We start from the raw sequence: 23468 nt of genomic DNA on the forward strand, positions 1-23468 counted from the left end.
ACTACTGAAATTTCATTGCACACTGAGGTATAGCCGGCTTTGGCTGCCAATATCTAAAGCGGGGAGGCTTTGTCACTGTTGACAGAGAGAAGATGGCAGATTATCTGCCATAAACGCTTATCTACTGCTTAAAAACCAAAACAAGATAACTTGAAACATTAAGGGCATGAGCTACAAGCTTTCTCCTGCCAATCACGCTTTATGGAAGATGCAGGCTCTCCGGGCATTGTGGAACTACAGGTTCCAGCATGGTTCCACAACAGTGGGTGATGTACATAGCATGGTATGTGACAGACTGCCATCCTGACGACTCAGAATAATAATTGTGCACGTTTGAATTTATGGTGTCCACAAGTATCGCTGCAGACTTAAAAGTTACTTATTATTGTACTGTTGTATTTATATATAGGCTCTTCCCACATATTCCATATTATGTATTGTGAAATTCCATATTTTTAAGGCTCTATAATGATAAAACACTCCCATACAGGAATGGTCATCTCATACTTTAAATAGCGTAAAGATGAACCAATCAGCTCCTAGCTTTTTCAAACACAGCCTGTAACATGACAGTAAGGAGCTGGTTGGTTGGAACTTTATCACCGTGCAATTTATCAGTCTCAAAGGCTTGATAAATCTGTCCCTTAGTGCCTAACCCTCCACGCTTAGTGCCTAATCATAACCCTCCCTCCACGCAGTCTCCCTGTGCAAGCCTAACTCTAACCCTCCCCCCGCAGCCTAAAGCTAACCTCCACCCTGCCCGCAGCCTAACCCTAACCCCCCCCCTGCAGCCTAAAGCTAACCTCCACCCTGCCTGCAGCCTAACCCTAACCCTCCCCCTGCATCCTAAAGCTAACCTCCACCCTGCCCGCAGCCTAACCCTAACCCTCCCCCCGCAGCCTAAAGCTAACCTCCACCCTGCCCGCAGCCTAACCCTAACCCTCCCCCTGCATCCTAAAGCTAACCTCCACCCTGCCCGCAGCCTAAACCTAACCCTCCCCCTGCATCCTAAAGCTAACCTCCACCCTGCCCGCAGCCTAACCCTAACCCTCCCCCTGCAGCCTAAAGCTAACCTCCACCCTGCCCGCAGCCTAACCCTAACCCTCCCCCTGCATCCTAAGCTAACCTCCACCCTGCCCGCAGCCTAACCCTAACCCTCCCCCTGCATCCTAAAGCTAACCTCCACCCTGCCCGCAGCCTAACCCTAACCCTCCCCCTGCATCCTAAAGCTAACCTCCACCCTGCCCGCAGCCTAACCCTAACCCTCCCCCTGCATCCTAAAGCTAACCTCCACCCTGCCCGCAGCCTAACCCTAACCCTCCCCCTGCATCCTAAAGCTAACCTCCACCCTGCCCGCAGCCTAACCCTAACCCTGCATCCTAAAGCTAACCTCCACCCTGCCCGCAGCCTAACCATAACCCTCCCCCTGCAGCCTAAAGCTACCCTCCACCCTGCCCGCAGCCTAACCCTAACCCTCCCCCTGCATCCTAAAGCTAACCTCCACCCTGCCCGCAGCCTAACCCTAACCCTCCCCCTGCATCCTAAAGCTAACCTTCACCCTGCCCGCAGCCTAACCCTAACCCTCCCCCTGCAGCCTAAAGCTAACCTCCACCCTGCCCGCAGCCTAACCCTAACCCTCCCCCTGCATCCTAAAGCTAACCTCCACCCTGCCCGCAGCCTAACCCTAACCCTGCATCCTAAAGCTAACATCCACCCTGCCCGCAGCCTAACCCTAATCCTCTCCCTGCATCCTAAAGCTAACCTCCACCCTGCCCGCAGCCTAACCCTAACCCTCCCCCTGCATCCGAAAGCTAACCTCCACCCTGCCCGCAGCCTAACCCTAACCCTCCCCCTGCATCCTAAAGCTAACCTTCACCCTGCCCGCAGCCCAACCCTAACCCTCCCCCTGCAGCCTAAAGCTAACCTCCACCCTGCCCGCAGCCTAACCCTAACCCTCCCCCTGCATCCTAAAGCTAACCTCCACCCTGCCCGCAGCCTAACCCTAACCCTGCAGCATAAAGCTAACCTCCACCCTGCCCGCAGCCTAACCCTAACCCTCCCCCTGCATCCTAAAGCTAACCTCCACCCTGCCCGCAGCCTAACCCTAACCCTCCCCCTGCAGCCTAAAGCTAACCTCCACCCTGCCCGCAGCCTAACCCTAACCCTCCCCCTGCATCCTAAGCTAACCTCCACCCTGCCCGCAGCCTAACCCTAACCCTCCCCCTGCATCCTAAAGCTAACCTCCACCCTGCCCGCAGCCTAACCCTAACCCTCCCCCTGCATCCTAAAGCTAACCTCCACCCTGCCCGCAGCCTAACCCTAACCCTCCCCCAGCAGCCTAAAGCTAACCTCCACCCTGCCCGCAGCCTAACCCTAACCCTCCCCCTGCATCCTAAAGCTAACCTCCACCCTGCCCGCAGCTGAACCCTAACCCTCCTTGAGAAACTTATACACGGATGCCAGTAGTCAGGATTCCGACATCAGCATTGTGATTAATGTCAGGATCCCGGCGTCGGTCTTGTGATGTGTCCATATTCCAGCTTCAGTATCCTACTGCTGGTATCCCGAACGCCGGGATGCTGACTGGATTCCAATTATATATATGAATATATATACACAACAGCCCTAACTGTGTGGAGTTTGTATATTCTCCACGTACTTCCTCCGGGTACTCTGGTCTCCTCCCACAAAACAAAAATATAGGTTAATTGGCTCCAAACAAAATGAACCCTAGCGTGAGTGTGTATGTGTGTACATGTAGCAGGGGATACAGATTGTAAGCTCCACTGGGGCAGGGACTGAATGGTTAAATGGCAAATACTCTCAGTAAAGCGCTGCGGAATATGTGTGTGCTATATAAATTACTGGTAATAAATAATAAATAAAATAAATAATATATCTTATACAAATACTATTTACAAAATAAATTAGTATTACCTCCTTTACACCCTGCTAATAAAATACTTTCTATGCAGCTTTGGACAAAGCCGTACAGCGTATAGTTGTTCACAAAATCTTCTAAATCTCAATGCAACTTTGTTTTTAAAAATAGATGTAGCCAGTAACAATATGATCTGCACAACTATATATTCACTTTTGGCATTTATTAAAGACATCATATAAATGTAATACCTTCTAGGTAGAACAATCAGGCTAAGGATGAACGGTTTTTCAATATCACAGCAATAAACCAACAAAGCACTAAGGGCCTGATTCTAATTTGTGAATAAAGTAAGAAAGATCAAGTAACTGTACCTTGGTAAAACCATGCAGAACTGAAGGTGGGGCAGATGTAACATGTGCAGAGAGATTTAGTGCAGAAGTGAGAGGGACGTGTCCTAACTGAAATCTAAATTGCTGTCCAGCATAAGTGGGCTACATGCAAAAGTAGCCAATATTTATCCCTCATACAGTACCTCCCAACTTTTGTTGTCTGTAATTTGGGACCCATGCTCGCCCTGGTAAAGGAAGTATGCCCTCATCTGGGGTATGAGTGGCCTTTCGGCATCGGCGTGTCAACTCGTTTGCGTAATTTTGGGGCTCTGCCCAGCACTCCCTGTGCAGCCCCCCAGCTCACCTCCCTCCACTGTTTAGAAGCTGTGCGCACAGCAGGGATCACACTCTGATTTGCAGAGTAGCAGTAATCAAAGGCTCCCCCCAACCTTCCTCCTGCCTGCGGGACACAGCGGCCCACAGGCTGAACAGTGTCTGAATAGCGGGACTGCACCGCTGGAATCGGGGCAGTTGGGAGATCTATACCCTGCATCTAAAAAAAAATGTATATATTTTCACTCCTTGCATTGCAACGTGGTTTGTCCAGGTGCAGAGTTACTTGCTCTTTATTATTTTATTCCCAGTTATGGCTGCCTGCCTAATTCTATTGTAGAGGACAGTGAAGATTGTGAAAAAGAGAAGAAAAAACGTCTTGAGTAGTAAGGGAAATAATCAGAAACATGAAAGACTATTTTCTACTAAATTCTATGTAAACATCTTAAAAAAAAAAAAAAAAAACATAACCTAACATAATATGTAAAACTGTCTATTTTTTGGGGAATTTTTTTTTATTTTTTTATTACATATAATGTAGTTGTTAAAGTTCAGATATAAAAATAAAATAAAAAGCCAAAATAAATTCTAATAAGAATGACTATGCAGTACAACTAAAAGATTCCAAAAAATATAACACATCCCTCTTTATGTAAGTAGTGCTTTGTAGGAAATTTCTTGAAATACCGGATGACAAATTCTAGAACCCCCAAGACTTCCAGTGATCCTTAGGTCACTTAATGAAAAAAAATTCATTAACACTGATGTCTTGCTGACACGTACAACAAACTACATTGGTCTTACTTATAATAAAACGTTTCTGCATCCTTGAAAGAAATCTGCCAGGGTTAACATCAAGCTTCAAGATGGGCAATTAATCTGAAAGCTAACACCCGGCTGTTTGCCCATATCTAGTAGGCCCTTCCCCTCACTAATAAAAATCACCAGGTCAATTTAGTCCATTTGAAAGCTACTAACAGTGGTGTATTTATAACATTTGTGTAAATAATGCATAAAACTGAAGAAAATGCATACAGCCACTGGTTTTCTGGCAGTGTCCTGCATGGAACATGACCACCTTCTGCAAAGCCCTGTGTTCTCACATGGCTCTTACACCTTCATTGGTATTCTGAGGACTGTGGATCTAGTGTATATACAGAATGAGACTCTTCATGTTAGAAAAACTGCTTAATAGAATTATCTCATGTAAATGTAACTACAAGGATTTCAGGCAAGGCTGTGGGGAATAGTCCAACTTACTTGTTATTGTGTATGTCTGTTTCAAACAAGTGTTTAGAGATAAAAATGTATTCCACACCGTCGCACTCCTGGTTCCTTTTCCCTCTGGTTGTATCTGTCATGGAAGGTGGAAAAATGGATTAGTAATAAAATGCATCAGACATAATTTACTAAGAAACATCTTCTCCTGAAAAGCAGTGTGTTCCCTATAAGCTGAGCAGTGTGTCAAAGATCAAAAACTACATTGTAGTATTCTGTAGTAAAAGATAAAAGTTCCTTAATACAAATAAAAAATATAATATAAAAAAAAAAAAAAAAAGATATAAGAACCCAAGTCAACACTCCGAATGAAACACAGTACACTTTGCTTTTAGCAACGTTTCAGTGCCATGATGCACTTTTATCAAGCGCATCATGGCATTGAAACCTTGCTAAAAGCAAAACGTACTGTTTCATTTGGAGTGCCACCTCAGGTACTTATGCATTGGATGTGCTGCCATTCGGTGACATGCCTTGGAGGACAGCCCGCATTACAGACGTCGAGTGCCGGTATTAGCAATATTATATATATATATATATATATATATATATATTGCAGCCAGAGACTCAGTGGATAGTTCGGTTAGACACTCTATCCCCTCGGGCCTTTATGAGACCTTAGGTCTACAATGTTTTATTTAAATGTACATTTATTCGATTGTGCCTATTCACTGGGCAAGGGTGCGTTTCGATCAGGAGATCATCTCCATTATACCTTGTTGTAGGGAGTGATAGGTTCCTTTTCTAATGCCCCTCTCTCTCAGTCTAAAGTACACCAGTTTTTTCTTGCAAATTATTAAGTGTAACCAGTTTTCATCTATCTATGATATGCATTGTATCTGACGTCTCTTTTTAACTATACTGAATAAGTTCCGTAATTAACTATGTAATGTGTTACTAAGTATACAATGTTTCTATTGAAGCAATATGTTATTTTTGGCGATATTCAAATGATATATCACGCCCAATCTCTTTTCTAAAGTGATTCCCGTTATCGCACCTATAGTAATCAGGTATAGCTGCGTAAAGAGTTGGGTGCCTTCGAGCTGAAATTATTATACCATGCCCGTTAGCAGAAACAGAACGGGTGTGGAAGTGGGTGAAAAGAATTGAATACCACCCTTTGTGTTACATAGATTCTGCACCAACAACAGTAACAAAGGGGCAGATGTATTAACCTGGAGAAGGCATAAGGAAGTGATAAACCAGTGATATGTGCAAGGTGATAAATGCACCAGCCAATCCGCTCCAATATGTAAATTAACAGTTAGTAGCTGACTGTCTGGTGCATTTATCACTGGTTTATCACTTCCTTATGCCATCTCCATGTTAATAACATCTGCCCCAAAGTTCAATGGGGCAGATGATGTATTAACCTGGAGACGGCATAAGGAAGTGATAAACCCGTGATATAGGTCAATTGTCATTTTGTTCTTTTACAGTACCTGCTTAAGAAAAGCTCATTAAAATGAGTTGAGACCTTGCACCGTATGCAGTTGTCCTGAGTTTTATTTGTTAGTCCGGAGTGCCGCCGTTGGATTGGTGTATATATATATATATATATATATATATATATATATATATATAAGATATTCTTATAGATCAGTGCGCTTATCCACCAGTCGGGATTCCCCTCTAAGGGTCAGTCAATAACAGTTTTGAAAAGTCTCAAATCGTCACTGTCCTCAGTGAATTTCGCAGGATCATCTAGGTCCTATAGGCACACTCCAGACTTCCTGGCGGCAGCTCAGTTCCTCAGTAAATGACCTGGGTATACTCAGTCATGGAAATTCTACGGTAATAGGAGAGAAGAACAAGCGCCTTATGGTGCAGTAATTTCATCAATAATATATTGCAGACACGAAAGTGAGTTTTCATCGGTTGCGTGCTGCAGCCTCCCAGTGTCCGTGGAGATCAGTATCCTCTGATGTGAACCTACTGCTGTGCTGGTGTATACAGATAACCTGATGCTGGTACCTACCTGAGAATAAAGGTGGAGAGCAGCCACTGGATAAGGAATTGATAGGCCCTGACACAAGTTGCTATCTGGTACGGATTTTTCCATTTGTCGTGTCTGCAATATATTATTGACGAAATTACTGCACCATAAGGCGCTTGTTCTTCTCTCCTATTACTATATATATATATATATATATATATATATATATATATATATATATATATATATAGTTAGTGTACAAAGTTGCACTCACATATTCCGTTATCACATCCACTGGGGTACATGATCCAGAGACGGGGCAATTCCAGACTAAGCCCCAAAACATATATAGCTTGTAAATACCGCACTCACCAGACTTATCCAAAGTGAAAAAAAGATTTATTTTATTCCCACTTCACATATTTACAGGGTCACGGTCAACGTTTCGGTTCTTGCCAGAACCTTTCTCAAGACAAGGACTTCAAGCTGCTATATATATATATATATATATATATATATATAAAGAGAATCCAAGGTCCGGCACTCCCCACTTAATAGAAAACTTGAGCCGGTGCCCTCACAAATGAAAAGTATAGAACAAGCGCAGGTGCGGCACTCGGGCAAAGTAGCAGCAAGAATGACAGGCGGAGGCTGTATTAATCAATCAATGTTTCAATATCTGAAAATATTGTCATCAGGATTACAACATTGAGTAAAACACATACCTTTATAGTACCCACCAAACAAGAAAACAGCGGTTCCCGGGCTGGGACTGAGCACCCGCCCCGTCGCCGCACACACACTGACGTCACCTGTGAGACGCATTCTACTACGTGCATTGCTGCCATGGCAACCCGAAAACGGAAGCAGGCTGAAATAAACTACAATATACAAAATCAACACTTTCAAATACAGTAATGGCAGATCATACAATCATAAGAAACAACAATGACTCACTGTTTCTACTATAGATGCCGAGAACATGAAAATATAGACTAGCAACAAAAATAATTTCAGCGTAAGCTAGAGAAGGGGATACTTTCATTTAACCCACTAGGGGAGATTACATTTAACCTATAAATCCACCGTGCCTCGCATCTCAAAAGACGCAAGGAATGGTCCCCCCTCGGGCGCTTAAGGGGACAGTATCAATCATCCGGTATCTTAAACTGGACAGAGTATGATGAAACTCCACAAAATGACGAGCGACCGGTTGGTCGCTAGAACCAGAATTAATAGCAGCTCGAATGGCACTCCTGTGGTTACCCATACGCTCTTTAAACTTGCTCTCGGTTTTACCAATATAACTCAAGCCGCAAGGGCAGATAATTTGGTACACCACAAATGATGAATTACAGGTAAAATGGTGGAGAATTTTGTAAGTTTTACCCGAATGAGGATGTTGGAACGTATCGCCAGTAAGAAGAAACTGGCAGGTAGTGCATGTACACTTAAAACAACCCGTACGTGTCCTACCAAAAAAGGGGCGATTAATCTTACCAAAAGAGGATATATCTGTTTTTACCAGGATATCTTTTAAATTGCGTCCTCGGGAGTAGCAAGACATTACGTCATAATTGGCCAGATTTAATTTAGCATCGCTTTATACAATGGGCCATAGCTGTTTGATTGTTTTATTGATAGTAGGGGAAGCCAAATTAAATTTATTGACCCACCCAAACTTCTTTCTTTTACTAGGACTCGATGTAGCAGATGTAGTTGCATTTCTGACTAAAGAGGTTCTATCCAGAGACAAAACTTTAATTTTGCAAGCCTCCAATAAATCTTTACTATAACCACGGTCCAAATTTTTTTTTATCATTAGATTAATTTGGATTTCAGACATCTCCCTATCACTATTAATACGATGAATACGTAACATCTGGGAGTACGGGAGGCCATTAATCAGAGGTAGCGGATGGCAACTCTGTGCTTTCAATAGCATGTTCCTATCCGTGGGTTTTGTGAAAAGACTAGTATGAATCTGCTGATTACTAACAGAGATACAAACATCAAGAAAATGTATCATCTCTCTGCTTGAAGTATAAGTGAATTTGATGGGGTGATCGGTATTATTATGCTCATTAATCAATTTACTTAATATCTCAATATCACCACACCAAATCAAAAACAAATCATCTATGTATCGTAAAAACAACAACATTTTTGATGAAATTGTCTCGTTGGAAAAAAATAGTAGATGCTCCACATAGAACATGACAATATTGGCATAGGCCGGGGCCATAGAACTGCCCATGGCACAGCCACTGGTTTGCAAATAAAATTTGCCCTTATACAGAAAAAAATTGTTGTTCAAAATAAGTTCAAACAAGTGGAGCATGATACCAATTTTATCCGAAGAGAAGTCACTTTTGTTATTCAAGAACAACTGTAAAGAATGTAGCCCCATACTATGGGGAATGGAGGTATACAAATTAACCACATCAATGGTAACTAGCCAGCAATCAGATGGTAATAAAGGTAAATCATATAACTTAGGTAACAGGGTGGACGTATCCAGAAGGAAAGTAGGTTCCACGTGAATCAAGGGTTGCAAGAGGGAATCAAGGTATGCCGCCACAGGCTGGAAGAAGGAACCCCGTGCAGAGACAATCGGACGCCCAGGGGGGGGGGGATCTAACCCTTTATGGATTTTGGGTATGGTGTAAAAAATCGGAATAATAAAAGATTGAGGAAGTAATACTTCTTTAATTTTCTCCGTAATTACACCCATATCCAAAGCCTGGCAGAGTACCTGTGTTAATTCCCTCTTACAAACCCTAGTGGGGTCACCAGGGAGAAGGCGGTATACCAAAGGATCTAGTAGCTGACGCATAAATCTCCCGATCATAGTCCACAAAGTCCTGTAAAACAATGGCCCCACCTTTGTCCGCCTGGCGAATTATTAAATTCTTATTACCAGCCAAGCTCCTCAAAGCTTGACGTTCAATTGAAGACAGGTTGGGGTGATGACTCCCTTTGCCATTCACTTCGGGGCACGCATGTACCTCTTGATCCAATAGTCTCACGACCGTCCTGATCGTAGGATTATTAGACGGAGGGTCGAAGTGAGAGCGAGGTGCAAACTTTTTGAGGGCCAGAGGAAGTTGGTCGCTACTAGGTGCCCTCATCTTGACCATAGAATTCTTTTAACCGAAGAGCACGTGACAATTCATACCTTTCCATACCCCATTCCAATTCGTCAAAACGCACTGTTGGGATGAAAGATAGACCTTTTGATAATAAACTGTATTCCCCAGTGGACAGTTCGTGAGATGATAAATTAAAGATTAAGTCTTTTTGTAAAGTGGGGGACGTCCTACTCTTCCCCTGCCTCTTTGTTTGTTGTCCCCTTCTCGTGAATTTCCTTTGCCTCCTTCTTCTACCGAGATGTTCTTCGGTACTTTGGGGCGCGTATCTAAAGGGACCCTCTGAGACTTTGATTGTTCAATTTCACTATTCGAACTTGTATTATCATGAGAAGATTCTGTATCAAAACGAGTTGCGGACCAGTTAACTTGTCGTCTATTTCTTCTAAAAAACGGCTGTTTTCTCTCAGTAGAAGGATTACCTGAGATCCATCGGTAAACCGTATGCCGCTCGTAGTCCCCTTCAACTTTAACTAATTTCTCCTTTTTAAATTGGAGCAGATCTTTTTTATAAGTAGCCAACTGAAGTCTCAAACGATCCATCCAATCAGTGCTTTCATCCGCTGCTAGAATAGGGATATTTATCTGCTCAAACTGCGCAATCTTATCTTTGATGACTTGGAGCTCTTTAGTCGATTGTTCAATGACTAAAATCATTAAGTCAAATGAGCAACGATTTAGAATCCCTATCCAGCGTCTGCAGAATTGAGGGTCAAACCTGCCTATTGTGGGGCAGTTGCGGACTCTAAATCCGCGAGGAATCATCTTTGATTTATAGTAGTCACTAAGTGACACGCCATGCAGATAGAAATCTATCTCTTTTTACTTTAATCTTAGGAGATCCCTAAATATAATCTCCGGTGCAGAGGCCTCCACTTCATCCTTCATACCAGCATTATAAAGAATTGCCTCCACCTCTGACTCCGAAAAGGTGTGTGTCACCAATAGGATACTGGAATTGTGCTGTCATATCGTCCACATCCTCGCCACCTTCAGCCATTTTGATGCCAGGTGCAGTACTATGACGAAGTAAAGTGAACCGTGCAAATAAAGTGCTACTGCTTAAAAAGTGATAACTTGTGCAAACATATAAATAAATACTCAAAAGTGCTTGGTATTATCCATTGTAACGCACTAATGAGTATATTAAAATAGCTGTTAATACAAAAACAGCCAGTAGATGTCCTATTCAGTAAGACAATAAATGTAGCTGGGTGCCTTGACAAAGTGAATATTCCGCTTAATCCACTTAATATAAAGAGAATCCAAGGTCCGGCACTCCCCACTTAATAGAAAACTTGAGTGGGGAGTGCCGGACCTTGGATTCTCTTTATATCAAGTGGATTAAGCGGAATATTCACTTTGTCAAGGCACCCAGCTACATTTATTGTCTTACTGAATAGGACATCTACTGGCTGTTTTTGTATTAACAGCTATTTTAATATACTCATTAGTGCGTTACAATGGATAATACCAAGCACTTTTGAGTATTTATTTATATGTTTGCACAAGTTATCACTTTTTAAGCAGTAGCACTTTATTTGCACGGTTCACTTTACTTCGTCATAGTACTGCACCTGGCATCAAAATGGCTGAAGGTGGCGAGGATGTGGACGATATGACAGCACAATTCCAGTATCCTATTGGTGACACACACCTTTTCGGAGTCAGAGGTGGAGGCAATTCTTTATAATGCTGGTATGAAAGATGAAGTGGAGGCCTCTGCACCGGAGATTATATTTAGGGATCTCCTAAGATTAAAGAAAAAAGAGATAGATTTCTATCTGCATGGCGTGTCACTTAGTGACTACTATAAATCAAAGATGATTCCTCGTGGATTTAGAGTCCGCAACTGCCCCACAATAGGCAGGTTTGACCCTCAATTCTGCAGACGCTAGATAGGGATTCTAAATCGTTGCTCATTTGACTTAATGATTTTAGTTATTGAACAATCGACTAAAGAGCTCCAAGTCATCAAAGATAAGATTGTGCAGTTTGAGCAGATAAATGTCCCTATTCTAGCAGCGGATGAAAGCACTGATTGGATGGATCGTTTGAGACTTCAGTTGGCTACTTATAAAAACGATCTGCTCCAATTTAAAAAGGAGAAATTAGTTAAAGTTGAAGGGGACTACGAGCGGCAGGGGCGGATCCAGAAGAAAATGATAGGGGGGGGCACCATGGAAGGGGCAAGTACATTTGCGTGCGGCTGCGTGAGGTGGCGCTTCTTATACAATGCCCACAGTTGTAGCGCTCGTTATGCAATGTTCACTGTACTGGTAGTGCCCCTTATATAGACCACATAGTAGTGGTGCCCCTTATGCAATGCCCGTATTGCCCCCAGTAGTAATGTTGCCTGTAGTAATGCCCCCAGTCATTATGCCCCCAGTGGTAATTTCCCTGCAGTCATGACCCCAGTAGTTTACCCCCCCTTTAGTTTAGCCCCCAAGTAGTAATGCCCCTGTAGTTAAGCCGCCAGTAGTAATGCCCCTGTAGTTACACCGCCAGTAGTTAGCACCTTTGTAGTTGGCCCCCAGTAATAGTCCCCCAGTAGTTGGCCCCCAGTAGATGCCCCCCCAGTAATAATGTCCCCCAGCAGTTTGCCCCCAGTAGATGCCCTCTAATAATAATGTCCTCCAGTAGTTTGCCCCCAGTAGTAATGCCCCTTAGGAGTTTGCCCCCAATAGATGACCCGCCAGTAGTAATGCCCCCAGTAGATGCCCCCCAGTAATAATGCCCCCAGTAGATGCCCCCCAGGAAAAATGTCCCCCAGTAGCTGCCCCCAATAGATGACCCCCCAGTAGTAATGCCCCCCTACGAGTTTGCCCCAATAGATGACCCCCCTGTAGTAATGCCCCCAGTAGATGGCCCCCAGTAGCTGCCCCCAATAGATGACCCCTCAGTAGTGATGCCCCCAGTAGATGCCCCAGTTATAATGCCCCCAGTAGTTTGACCCCCAGTAGTAATGCCCCTTGTTGATGCCCCCCAGTAGTAATGTCCCCCATAGTTAGCCCCCAGTAGTAATGTCCCCCATAGTTAGCCCCCAGTAGTAATGTCCCCCATAGTTAGCCCCCAGTAGTAATGTCCCCCATAGTTAGCCCCCAGTAGTAATGTCCCCCATAGTTAGCCCCCAGTAGATGCATTAAGGAAATAAAAAACATACTTACCGAGCCCCGTTCCCGCGCCGCTGCAGTCCTCCTCCTGGCGTCCGCTCCTCAGTCACTCAGCACTATCAGAGAGACGTCATGACTGACGTCTCTCCCATAGCGCACAGTGACAGCGCCGGAAGCCGGAGCTCAGTACTGAGCTCCTGCCTCCGGCTGCCGCTGTGCAGTGAGACGGGCGCCCGCTGGTAACACAATCTCAGCGGGCGCCCGTCATCTCCGTATGCGGCGGCGGCGGCACGGGGGGGGTGTGTTCCCAAATGACAGGGGGGGCACGGGCCCGAGTGCCCCCCCCCTAAATCCGCCACTGACGAGCGGCATACGGTTTACCGATGGATCTCAGGTAATCTTTTTACTGAGAGAAAACAGCCGTTTTTTAGAAGAAATAGACGGCAAGTTAACCGGTCCGCAACTCGTTTTGATACAGAATCTTCTCATGATAATACAAGTTCGAATAGTGAAATTGAACAATCAAAGTCTCAGAGGGTCCCTTTAGATACGCGCCCCAAAGTACCAAAGAACATCTCGGTAGAAGAAGGAGGCAAAGGAAATTCACGAGAAGGGGACAACAAACAAAGAGGCAGGGGAAGAGTAGGACGTCCCCCACTTTACAAAAAGACTTAATCTTTAATTTATCATCTCATGAACTGTCTACTGGGGAATACAGTTTATTATCAAAATGTCTATCTTTCATCCCAACAGTGCGTTTTGACGAATTGGAATGGGGTATGGAAAGGTATGAATTGTCACGTGCTCTTCGGTTAAAATAATTCTTTGGTCAAGATGAGGGCACTAGTAGCGACCAACTTCCTCTGGCCCTTAAAAAGTTTGCACCTCGCTCTCACTTCGACCCTCCGTCTAATAATCCTACGATCAGGACGGTCGTGAGACTATTGGATCAAGAGGTACATGCGTGCCCCGAAGTGAATGACAAAGGGAGTCATCACCCCAACCTGTCTTCAATTGAACGTCAAGCTTTGAGGAGCTTGGCTGGTAATAAGAATTTAATAATTCGCCAGGCGGACAAAGGTGGGGCCATTGTTTTACAGGACTTTGTGGACTATGATCGGGAGATTATGCATCAGCTACTAGATCCTTTGGTATACGGCCTTCTCCCTGGTGACCCCACTAGGGTTTGTAAGAGGGAATTAACACAGGTACTCTGCCAGGCTTTGGATATGGGTGTAATTACGGAGAAAATTAAAGAAGTATTACTTCCTCAATCTCCTATTATTCCGATTTTTTACACCATACCCAAAATCCATAAAGGGTTAGATCCCCCCCCCTGGGCGTCCGATTGTCTCTGCACGGGGTTCCCTTTTCCAGCCTGTGGCGGCATACCTTGATTCCCTCTTGCAACCCTTGATTCAGGTGGAACCTACTTTCCTTCTGGATACGTCCACCCTGTTACGCAAGTTATATTACCATCTGATTGCTGGCTAGTTACCATTGATGTGGTTAATTTGTATACCTCCATTCCCCATAGTATGGGGCTACATTCTTTACAGTTGTTCTTGAATAACAAAAGTGACTTCTCTACGGATAAAATTGGTATCATGCTCCACTTGTTTGAACAACAATTTTTTTCTGTATAAGGGCATTTTTATTTGCAAACCAGTGGCTGTGCCATGGGCAGTTCTATGGCCCCGGCCTATGCCAATATTGTCATGTTCTATGTGGAGCATCTACTATTTTTTTCCAACGAGACAATTTGATCAAAAATGTTGTTGTTTTTACGATACATAGATGATTTGTTTTTGATCTGGTGTGGTGATATTGAGATATTAAGTAAATTGATTAATGAGCATAATAATACCGATCACCCCATCAAATTCACTTATACTTCAAGCAGAGAGATGATACATTTTCTTGATGTTTGTATCTCTGTTAGTAATCAGCAGATTCATACTAGTCTTTTCACAAAACCCACGGATAGGAACATGCTACTGAAAGCACAGAGTTGCCATCCGCTACCTCTGATTAATGGCCTCCCGTACTCCCAGATGTTACGTATTAATAGTGATAGGGAGATGTCTGAAATCCAAATTAATCTAATGATAAAAAAATTTTTGGACCGTGGTTATAGTAAAGATTTATTGGAGGCTTGCAAAATTAAAGTTTTGTCTCTGGATAGAACCTCTTTAGTCAGAAATGCAACTACATCTGCTACATCGAGTCCTAGTAAAAGAAAGAAGTTTGGGTGGGTCAATAAATTTAATTTGGCTTCCGCTACTATCAATAAAACAATCAAACAGCTATGGCCCATTGTACAAAGCGATGCTAAATTAAATCTGGCCAATTATGACGTAATGTCTTGCTACTCCCGAGGACGCAATTTAAAAGATATCCTGGTAAAAACAGATATATCCTCTTTTGGTAACATTAATCGCCCCTTTTTTGGCAGGACAGGTACGGGTTGTTTTAAGTGTACATGCACTACCTGCCAGTTTCTTCTTACTGGCGATACGTTCCAAAATCCTCATTCGGGTAAAACTTACAAAATTCTCCACCATTTTACCTGTAATTCATCATTTGTGGTGTACCAAATTATCTGCCCTTGCGGCTTGAGTTATATTGGTAAAACGGAGAGCAAGTTTAAAGAGCGTATGGGTAACCACAGGAGTGCCATTCGAGCTGCTATTAATTCTGGTTCTAGCGACCAACCGGTCGCTCGTCATTTTGTGGAGTTTCATCATACTCTGTCCAGTTTAAGATACCGGATGATTGATACTGTCCCCTTAAGCGCCCGAGGGGGGGACCGTTCCTTGCGTCTTTTGAGATGCGAGGCACGGTGGATTTATAGGTTAAATGTAATCTCCCCTAGTGGGTTAAATGAAAGTATCACCTTCTCTAGTTTACGCTGAAATTATTTATGTTGCTAGTCTATATTTTCATGTTCTCGGCATCTATAGTAGAAACAGTGAGTCATTGTTGTTTCTTATGATTGTATGATCTGCCATTACTGTATTTGAAAGTGTTGATTTTGTATATTGTAGTTTCTTTCAGCATGCTTCCGTTTTCGGGTTGCCATGGCAGCAATGCACGTAGTAGAATGCGTCTCACAGGTGACGTCAGTGTGTGTGCGGCGACGGGGCGGGTGCTCAGTCCCAGCCCGGGAACCGCTGTTTTCTTGTTTGGTGGGTACTATAAAGGTATGTGTTTTACTCAATGTTGTAATCCTGATGACAATATTTTCGGATATTGAAACGTTGATTGATTAAGGTGAGGAGGAGGGGCGCCCAAGATGGCTGCCTCACCTTTTGTATGCTCCTGATCATCTCCATAAAACAGCTTAAATTCACCACAACTGACCTATGAATCATCATAAATATCCAAGGACTTACCTTTAACTTGTACTACTCTACGCGGGCATCTCATCAAAACCAACGGATTGCATTCCTGCGCTGAGATACACACTGGATTGAATCCTGGACTGAATCCTCTGCAAACCTCCACTGAGAAATCCTTCAGTTTAGCAGCTGCTGCACTCTGCATTGGACACTGCCCAGATAAGGTACTGTGGATTACAACCTATCTTTGGCTACATCTAGCCCCTCACTTAGACATCATCCACCTCTGTTCTCTGAGCAACTAATAACTGACTTATTGCATTAATCTACTAATATCTGTATATTCAGGCTCTGAATTGCTGAAGGCTCACTGTTTCAACTCAGGATCCATTTCCCAGGACATGTTATCACTTCCCCCCACACACAAGAAACCTACTTCAAAGGCCTCTCACACTGAGACTTTTCACACCTACACAGTAGGAATTGGCTTCTAACACCTTCCCAAAAGTCTGCCTATGCTAGGATAATTGATTAAATCAGCAGCTATTTTATTTATCACTTGCTTCAAATATACCCAATAGGTTATAGCAATAACTTTGTTCATAAACCCATTAGAATTTTGGATCAAATACCGATTGGGGGAAAACAAAACACAAAAAGGAAGAAAAAAAAAAAAAAAAAAAAACACTGCTTTCTCTCCCTCTCTCATCATCATATGCAGCTCAAACTCATAGTAATCTGTCATTGGTGACCAAATGTATACATATTGCTCCAGCTTCATTCTTTCACTCCGCCCACCACGTTCTGCAGTTCCTATCACACCATCACAGGCTTCTATTCTCCAATCCCTTGGCATTTTAAAAAGAAAACACAGGCGCATTCGTGGGAAGCGAGCAGGCAGGAAACTTATTTCCCCCGGTAACCATCTACGTCCTTTGCCCACCTGCTCACCCCCATACACAAAGAACAATCAAATAGAAGTAATACCCAAAAGACGGCCCTATGTTTGGAAGGACAGAACTGTCAACTCTCGCTTTGTGACCCCCATACCCAGAGCTCCTGCACTTAACATAAAGAAAACTGAAGGCCCTCTGGTATGCCCAATCAGGTCAGTCCTTTGTAATGCCAGATCTATAAGAAACAAGACTGCAACAATTGCTGACCTTATTGAATCTGCAGATCTAGCCTGTATTACAGAGACCTGGCTAGACGAAAATGCAGCACCTATATTGGAGGCTGCGGTACCAACAAACTACTCTGTCATCCACAACCCAAGACTGGACCGCAGGGGTGGCGGGGTGGCTATCTGCTTCAAAAAAGAACTTAAACTTAGGGTCCACCCTATTGAAATTACTCGCTCATTTGAGTGCATTGCTGCCCAGAGTTCGACAGGATTAGGTTTCAGAGTACTTCTCATCTACCGGCCACCTGGAGATGGAAAGATATTTCTACAAGAAATTGCAGACACTGTTGCTGGCCTGGTTCTGGAACATCAAAGATGGCTCATCCTCGGGGATTTCAATGCATGGGTGGATGATGAGCTCTCACGCCTTGGCCAAGACCTCCTGTGCACAATGAATGGTCTGGGCTTCACACAGATAATTCCCTCTGCCACACATAAAAGTGGTCACACTCTTGATCTTGTCTTTCAGATTGGATTAGAAGTCACTGACCTAAAAATAAACCCAGTCATCTGGTCAGACCACTACTCCCTCTGGTTCGCAGTTGCAACCCCTCAAATAAGATCTCTGCCCGTGGAGTTGACCAGGTACCGTCCAAGGAGGGGTATGACTCCCCAGGCTCTTGCAGCAAATATGGATCTCTCTGCTATACTGGGTGCCTGTGAAGATCCCTGTTCCCTAGTCCGTTATTATAATAGGGATGTTAAGGCTGCAATTGATATTATCGCCCCTGTGCGTATAAGACCTCGTAAACCACATCGTCAAGCTCCATGGTACGACAACAGTGTTAGTGAGCTCAAGAAAAGGGGGCGTAGACTGGAAAGACGATGGAGGAAGACTAACCTAGTGGATGACAAAATAAAACTAATAAAGCATAACGAAGAATATCAATCGACAATCACCCGCAAGAAATCACAGTTCCTGTCAAATGAGATCACAGCAGCAAACAATAGGCCAGCTCAACTTTTCCGCACAGTGGAGATGCTTTGCAAGCCAGCATGCCTGCAGACTGATGAGACCCTTTCCCAAGCAAGATGCAACGAGTTTGCAAACTTCTTTGCAGATAAAATATCCACCATCCGGGCTGGAATATCCACAGTGCCATCAAAGGAGAGCCAAACTACAAAGCCTGCCAATATAAGCTACCTGCCTTCATGGACCAGCTTTGACCCAGTGGATGTAAAGGACACTGCTGAAATTGCTCGGATTTTGCGTCCCACCACCTGTGGCCTGGACCCAGCCTCAACCAAGCTTCTAATAGGTTGTACGGATATAATCGGTCCTGTCTTTGCAAAAATTGTTCAATGCTCTTTGCAGACAGGCATTTTTCCTGGACCCCTAAAGGAAGCAATTGTTAGACCACTTCTTAAAAAACCTAATTTAGATCCCGACTGCATGTCCAACTACAGACCGGTATCAAACCTTCCTTTCCTAGGAAAGGTTATTGAGAAAGTGGTTGCAAATCAACTGGAAACTCGCCTGACAACCCATGATATTTATGATCCATTTCAATCAGGATTCAGGAGAAGACATAGCACTGAAACAGCCCTGGTGTGTGTGTTAAATGATCTTCTGATGGCAAAAGACAGAGGTGACTGTTCAATATTAATCCTTCTGGATCTCTCGGCAGCATTTGATACCGTGGACCACGGGCTTCTGATTGAGCGACTGATACACTTCTGTGGTCTGGATGGCACAGTCCTAAACTGGTTCAAATCATTTCTCACAGGCAGGTCACAGAGAGTATCATCTGGATTATACTCATCACCACCAGTGCCATTGCCATGTGGTGTCCCACAAGGTTCTATACTATCCCCCATGCTTTTTGCAGTATACATGCTCCCATTGGGCGAAATAATCAGGCGCCATGGCCTGGTCTACCACTGCTATGCAGATGATACACAACTGTACTTGTCCTTTGCTCCGGGCACTGATAACCCAGTAGCAACCCTGAATGGCTGTCTAGCTGAACTACAGGAGTGGATGAGCGCCAGTTGGCTGCGACTGAACCCGGATAAAACAGAGGTCCTTATAATACGACCGCAACATCAAAGGACAAGACTGCAGCATAGCCAACCAACTGGACTTACACTCGGGGATTCAGAATTACAGACCAGTGATCATGTGCGGAATCTTGGCGTTGTCCTGGATGATGGCTTGACACTTAAACATCAGATATCAGCCACAATCAAATCCTCATTCTTTCACCTGAGGAACATAGCCAGAATCAAGCACCTAATTCCCTCAGATGATATGCCAAAAGTCATACATGCATTTGTATCATCTCGATTAGACTACTGTAACGCCCTCTACCTTGGTCTACCAGCAAAAGAATTGCAACGCTTACAGCTGGTGCAAAACACAGCTGCCAGGCTGTTAACCAACCAGCCCCGTTCCAGCCACATAACACCCATCCTCTACTCCCTTCACTGGCTGCCTGTAAGATGGCGAATCCTCTTCAAGATTGGCTTACTGAGTTTCAAAGCATTACATGACCAAGGCCCAAGGTACCTGAAACAGCTTCTGATCCCATACTGCCCCACTCGATTACTGCGATCTGGAGATGAAGGACTTTTAGCAGTACCTAGAATCTACCGTAATTCATCTGGGGGTCGAGCTTTTAGTCATGCGGCTCCGACTCTATGGAACTCACTTCCCAGCACAGTGCGAGAGGCCCCAACTATAGAATCCTTCAAAAGTAGACTCAAGACTTTCCTGTTTACTCAAGCATTTCCATAGTGTCTCTTTTAGTATCTTCATGCTTCTGTATTTTATGAAAAATGTACTTCATTATTTTTCTGTACTATATTATGCTGTGTATCTGTTAAGCGCCTTGAGTCCTATTGGAGAAAGAGCGCTATATAAATAAAATTATTATTATTATTATTATAATACAGCCTCCGCCTGTCATTCTTGCTGCTACTTTGCCTGAGTGCCGCACCTGCGCTTGTTATATATATATATATATATATATATATATAAATGCCTTTAACTTGCACTAGATCACCAATTAGCAGCACGTCAGGGTAGACCCCTTGTTAGTAAGGGGCACATACCCATACAAAAAACAACATATCACATATACACATATCACATACAAATAACAACAGAGGGCGCTTAAAAAATGTGTAACCTTTAGAGACTCTACCACCTAGAATAAGTATGCCTTATATTAGGCTTCCGATAATATATTTAAAATTTGAACAAACATTTATTCACATTTAAAACATTAAACTCATAAAAGTGAATCCACGTTAAAATATACAGACAAGATTCCAATATTTGACAAAGCAAAGTTCTCAGAGGATATAATTCTGCAGTTGGAAGTTTTTTCTTTGTGAATGTGGACATTAATATATATAGCATGAAGAAGGGCACTCTCTTATATGGTTAAATGGCAGGGTGTCATTCAAAGTAAATCAATATACTTGCAATAATCCATGGGTCCTAAGAACAAGGCGGCACTCCACGGTCTTAGTATGGTATAAAAAAAAATGCTTTAATCCATAATCAATCAATGTTTTAATGCCTTTGGGGCATTTTCATCAGGATGTGATGTACAAAAAGGTTATATATCACAGATGTTTATCACATCCTGATGAAAATGCCCCCGAGGCATTAAAACACTGATTGATTATGGATTAAAAGCTTTCTTTGCACTATTAAGACCAAAGAGTGCAGCATCGTTCCTGGGACCCAGGGATTATTGCAAATATATATATGATGTGTGTGTGTGTGTGTGTGTGTGTGTGTGTGTGTGTGTGTGTGTAAAAATTCAACTAATACAATCCACAACAAATATAAGAGTGTCAATGGAGAAATCCTCCGTGTGGAACTACAAGTCCCAGAGTATGCTTATACTTCAGCAGTTAGCGCAGAGCTAATATATCTGCCGGGTAATCTAGTTAAAAGCTGCTTGATTATGGGCAGACAGGGTATACACCGATATAGAGTGTCTACACACCGTTAGCAATGCCGTCTCTCCCCTGGGCACAGTGGCCATCTGGTGTCTCTCAAAAGCCACTGTGTGCGTAATAACTCTGAACCAGTCCTTCTGTAACACTCACCACTAAGATGTGGTTCTTCAATCACCAATCTCCAAATATAAACTGCAGCACTGGGGTCTGAATCCAGCTCCACCACAATTACATGTGGACTCATCGATAAGCACTCTAAAGTAGCCAGGTAAGTATCCACCAACGTTGGTGATCTCTGACTGGATTCCCCCCTGTAACTGCAAATCCCATAATTCTATTCTCCGTTGTGGGGGTCATTCAGACCTGATTGCACGCTATAATTTTTCGCTGCAATCAGGTCAGAACTGCGCATGCACGGCAATGCGCAGGTGCGTCGCATGAGTACAAAGCGGATCGTTGCTGTGTGATGGATTGTATGAAGAATTCATTCGCACAGCCGATCGCAAGGAGATTGACAGGAAGAAGGCGTTTGTGGGTAGCAACTGACAGTTTTCTGGGAGTGTTTGGAAAAACGCAGGCGTGTCCAAGCATTTGCAGGGCGGGTGTCTGACGTCAATTCTGGCCCCGGACAGGCACAGCTAAAATACACTGCCCTATGGGCGGCGATTATCTGCTCGCAGCAGTGCAAAAACAACCCCTAGCGAGCGATCAGGTCTGAATTGTTCATAGGTGTACTTTGGAATTCTCCATAATATTCCCATTGGGAAGTACGAAAAAGTTTCAAACCCTTGGGGGAAGCCTCAGCAGAGGCCAAGGATAAAGTTCCCCACCTCCCTGTGGCGAAAGGAAGATCCAGATCCGCTATCTAGTGGGTATTAAAGGTCCTTCATCCTTTTGAAGACCTGAAGACCATATGAGCTTTGTGACAAGAACACTGGGATAGTGTTTGAGGGCAGGTATATTTGTCCCAGGTTCTTGTCTTACATGTTTTAGAAAATGTTAACTTCTAGGAAAAATGCTTTTTGTTTTGTCTGAACCTTTTCAGTTTGCTGTAAAAGCTGGGTAAAGGCTCTGAGAGAGAGATAAGGCGAGTTCTAGACATTGGGCCCAGTTCGGGTCTTTGGCCTCACAGAGGGCTAATCAGGGTTTCAGCTGTGTAAGAGTGTTATAGTGCTTCTAACCTGATTAGTATGGGCAGACTGCCTGGGAAGGCTGGAGGATCTGTGTGTGAGAGACACGCTTTCTGATGCAAGTAAGCTATACAGTATGTACTGAAGAACTCTGTGTTTTGTTTAGTGACAGTTAGGAATATCTTATGTTTAGTTAGTGCCGGACAGGCAAGGTATTTTTATTTTTGGGTTTTGTTTTATTTTTTGTTTCAATAAAACTGGCCGGGGTCAGTTGTACCAGAAACTGGACTTGTGTTGTTCCTCAGCTGCTGCGTGCGGCCATATTCCCCAGGAAAAGGCGCCTTGCACCCCTACAGTGTTACAACTTGGTGGAGAATGCGAGCACACCGTTCTGCGCATAAGTGAAAGCAGCAGCTTTGTGAGGCCTGCAGAAAACGGTGGTTTATGCAGATACAGCCCAGTGTGAAGTTACTGAGACTCACCCCTGAGGGTTTGATATGTCCTGGGTGAAAGCAGCTACAAAGCCGCCTGAAAAATCTGTCGACATGGAGGATCTGCTTAAAGCCTTGCTGCAAGCTACAGCGGCTCAGCAGGAGGCCAACCGACAGCAGCAGGTGGCAATGGAGGAAAATTGGAGACTACAGCAGGAGGCCAACAGACAGCAGCAGGTGGCAATGGAGGAAAATATAAGACAGCAGCAGGTGGCAATGGAGGAAAATAAGAGACAACAGCAGGCAGTTGTTGATGAACTTTACAGGCAACAGCGTCAGGATAGACAGGCCTTAACAGAAGTGGTGCAGAGCCTTGCAGCCCGGATTGGAGATGTGGCCGTCAGTGCTCCGACCAGCTCTAGTTCTATACGGGCCAGTCACTT

At 43.9% G+C, this 23468-nt stretch overlaps 1 protein-coding gene across 4 annotated transcripts in view; it reads right to left on the reverse strand.

Moving 5' to 3' along the window:
• MPP7 (MAGUK p55 scaffold protein 7) overlaps nt 1-23468 on the reverse strand; it is a 681636-nt gene that overhangs the window by 35116 nt on the left and 623052 nt on the right. For all 4 annotated transcript variants that reach the window (XM_063922017.1, XM_063922018.1, XM_063922019.1 and 1 more), the window contains one exon: nt 4807-4900. In XM_063922017.1, coding sequence (XP_063778087.1) covers nt 4807-4900 — 94 coding nt within the window. The remainder of the gene's footprint in view (nt 1-4806; nt 4901-23468) is intronic.

The sequence above is a fragment of the Pseudophryne corroboree genome, chromosome 5 (genome assembly GCF_028390025.1).
Source record: "Pseudophryne corroboree isolate aPseCor3 chromosome 5, aPseCor3.hap2, whole genome shotgun sequence".
Lineage (NCBI taxonomy): Eukaryota > Metazoa > Chordata > Amphibia > Anura > Myobatrachidae > Pseudophryne > Pseudophryne corroboree.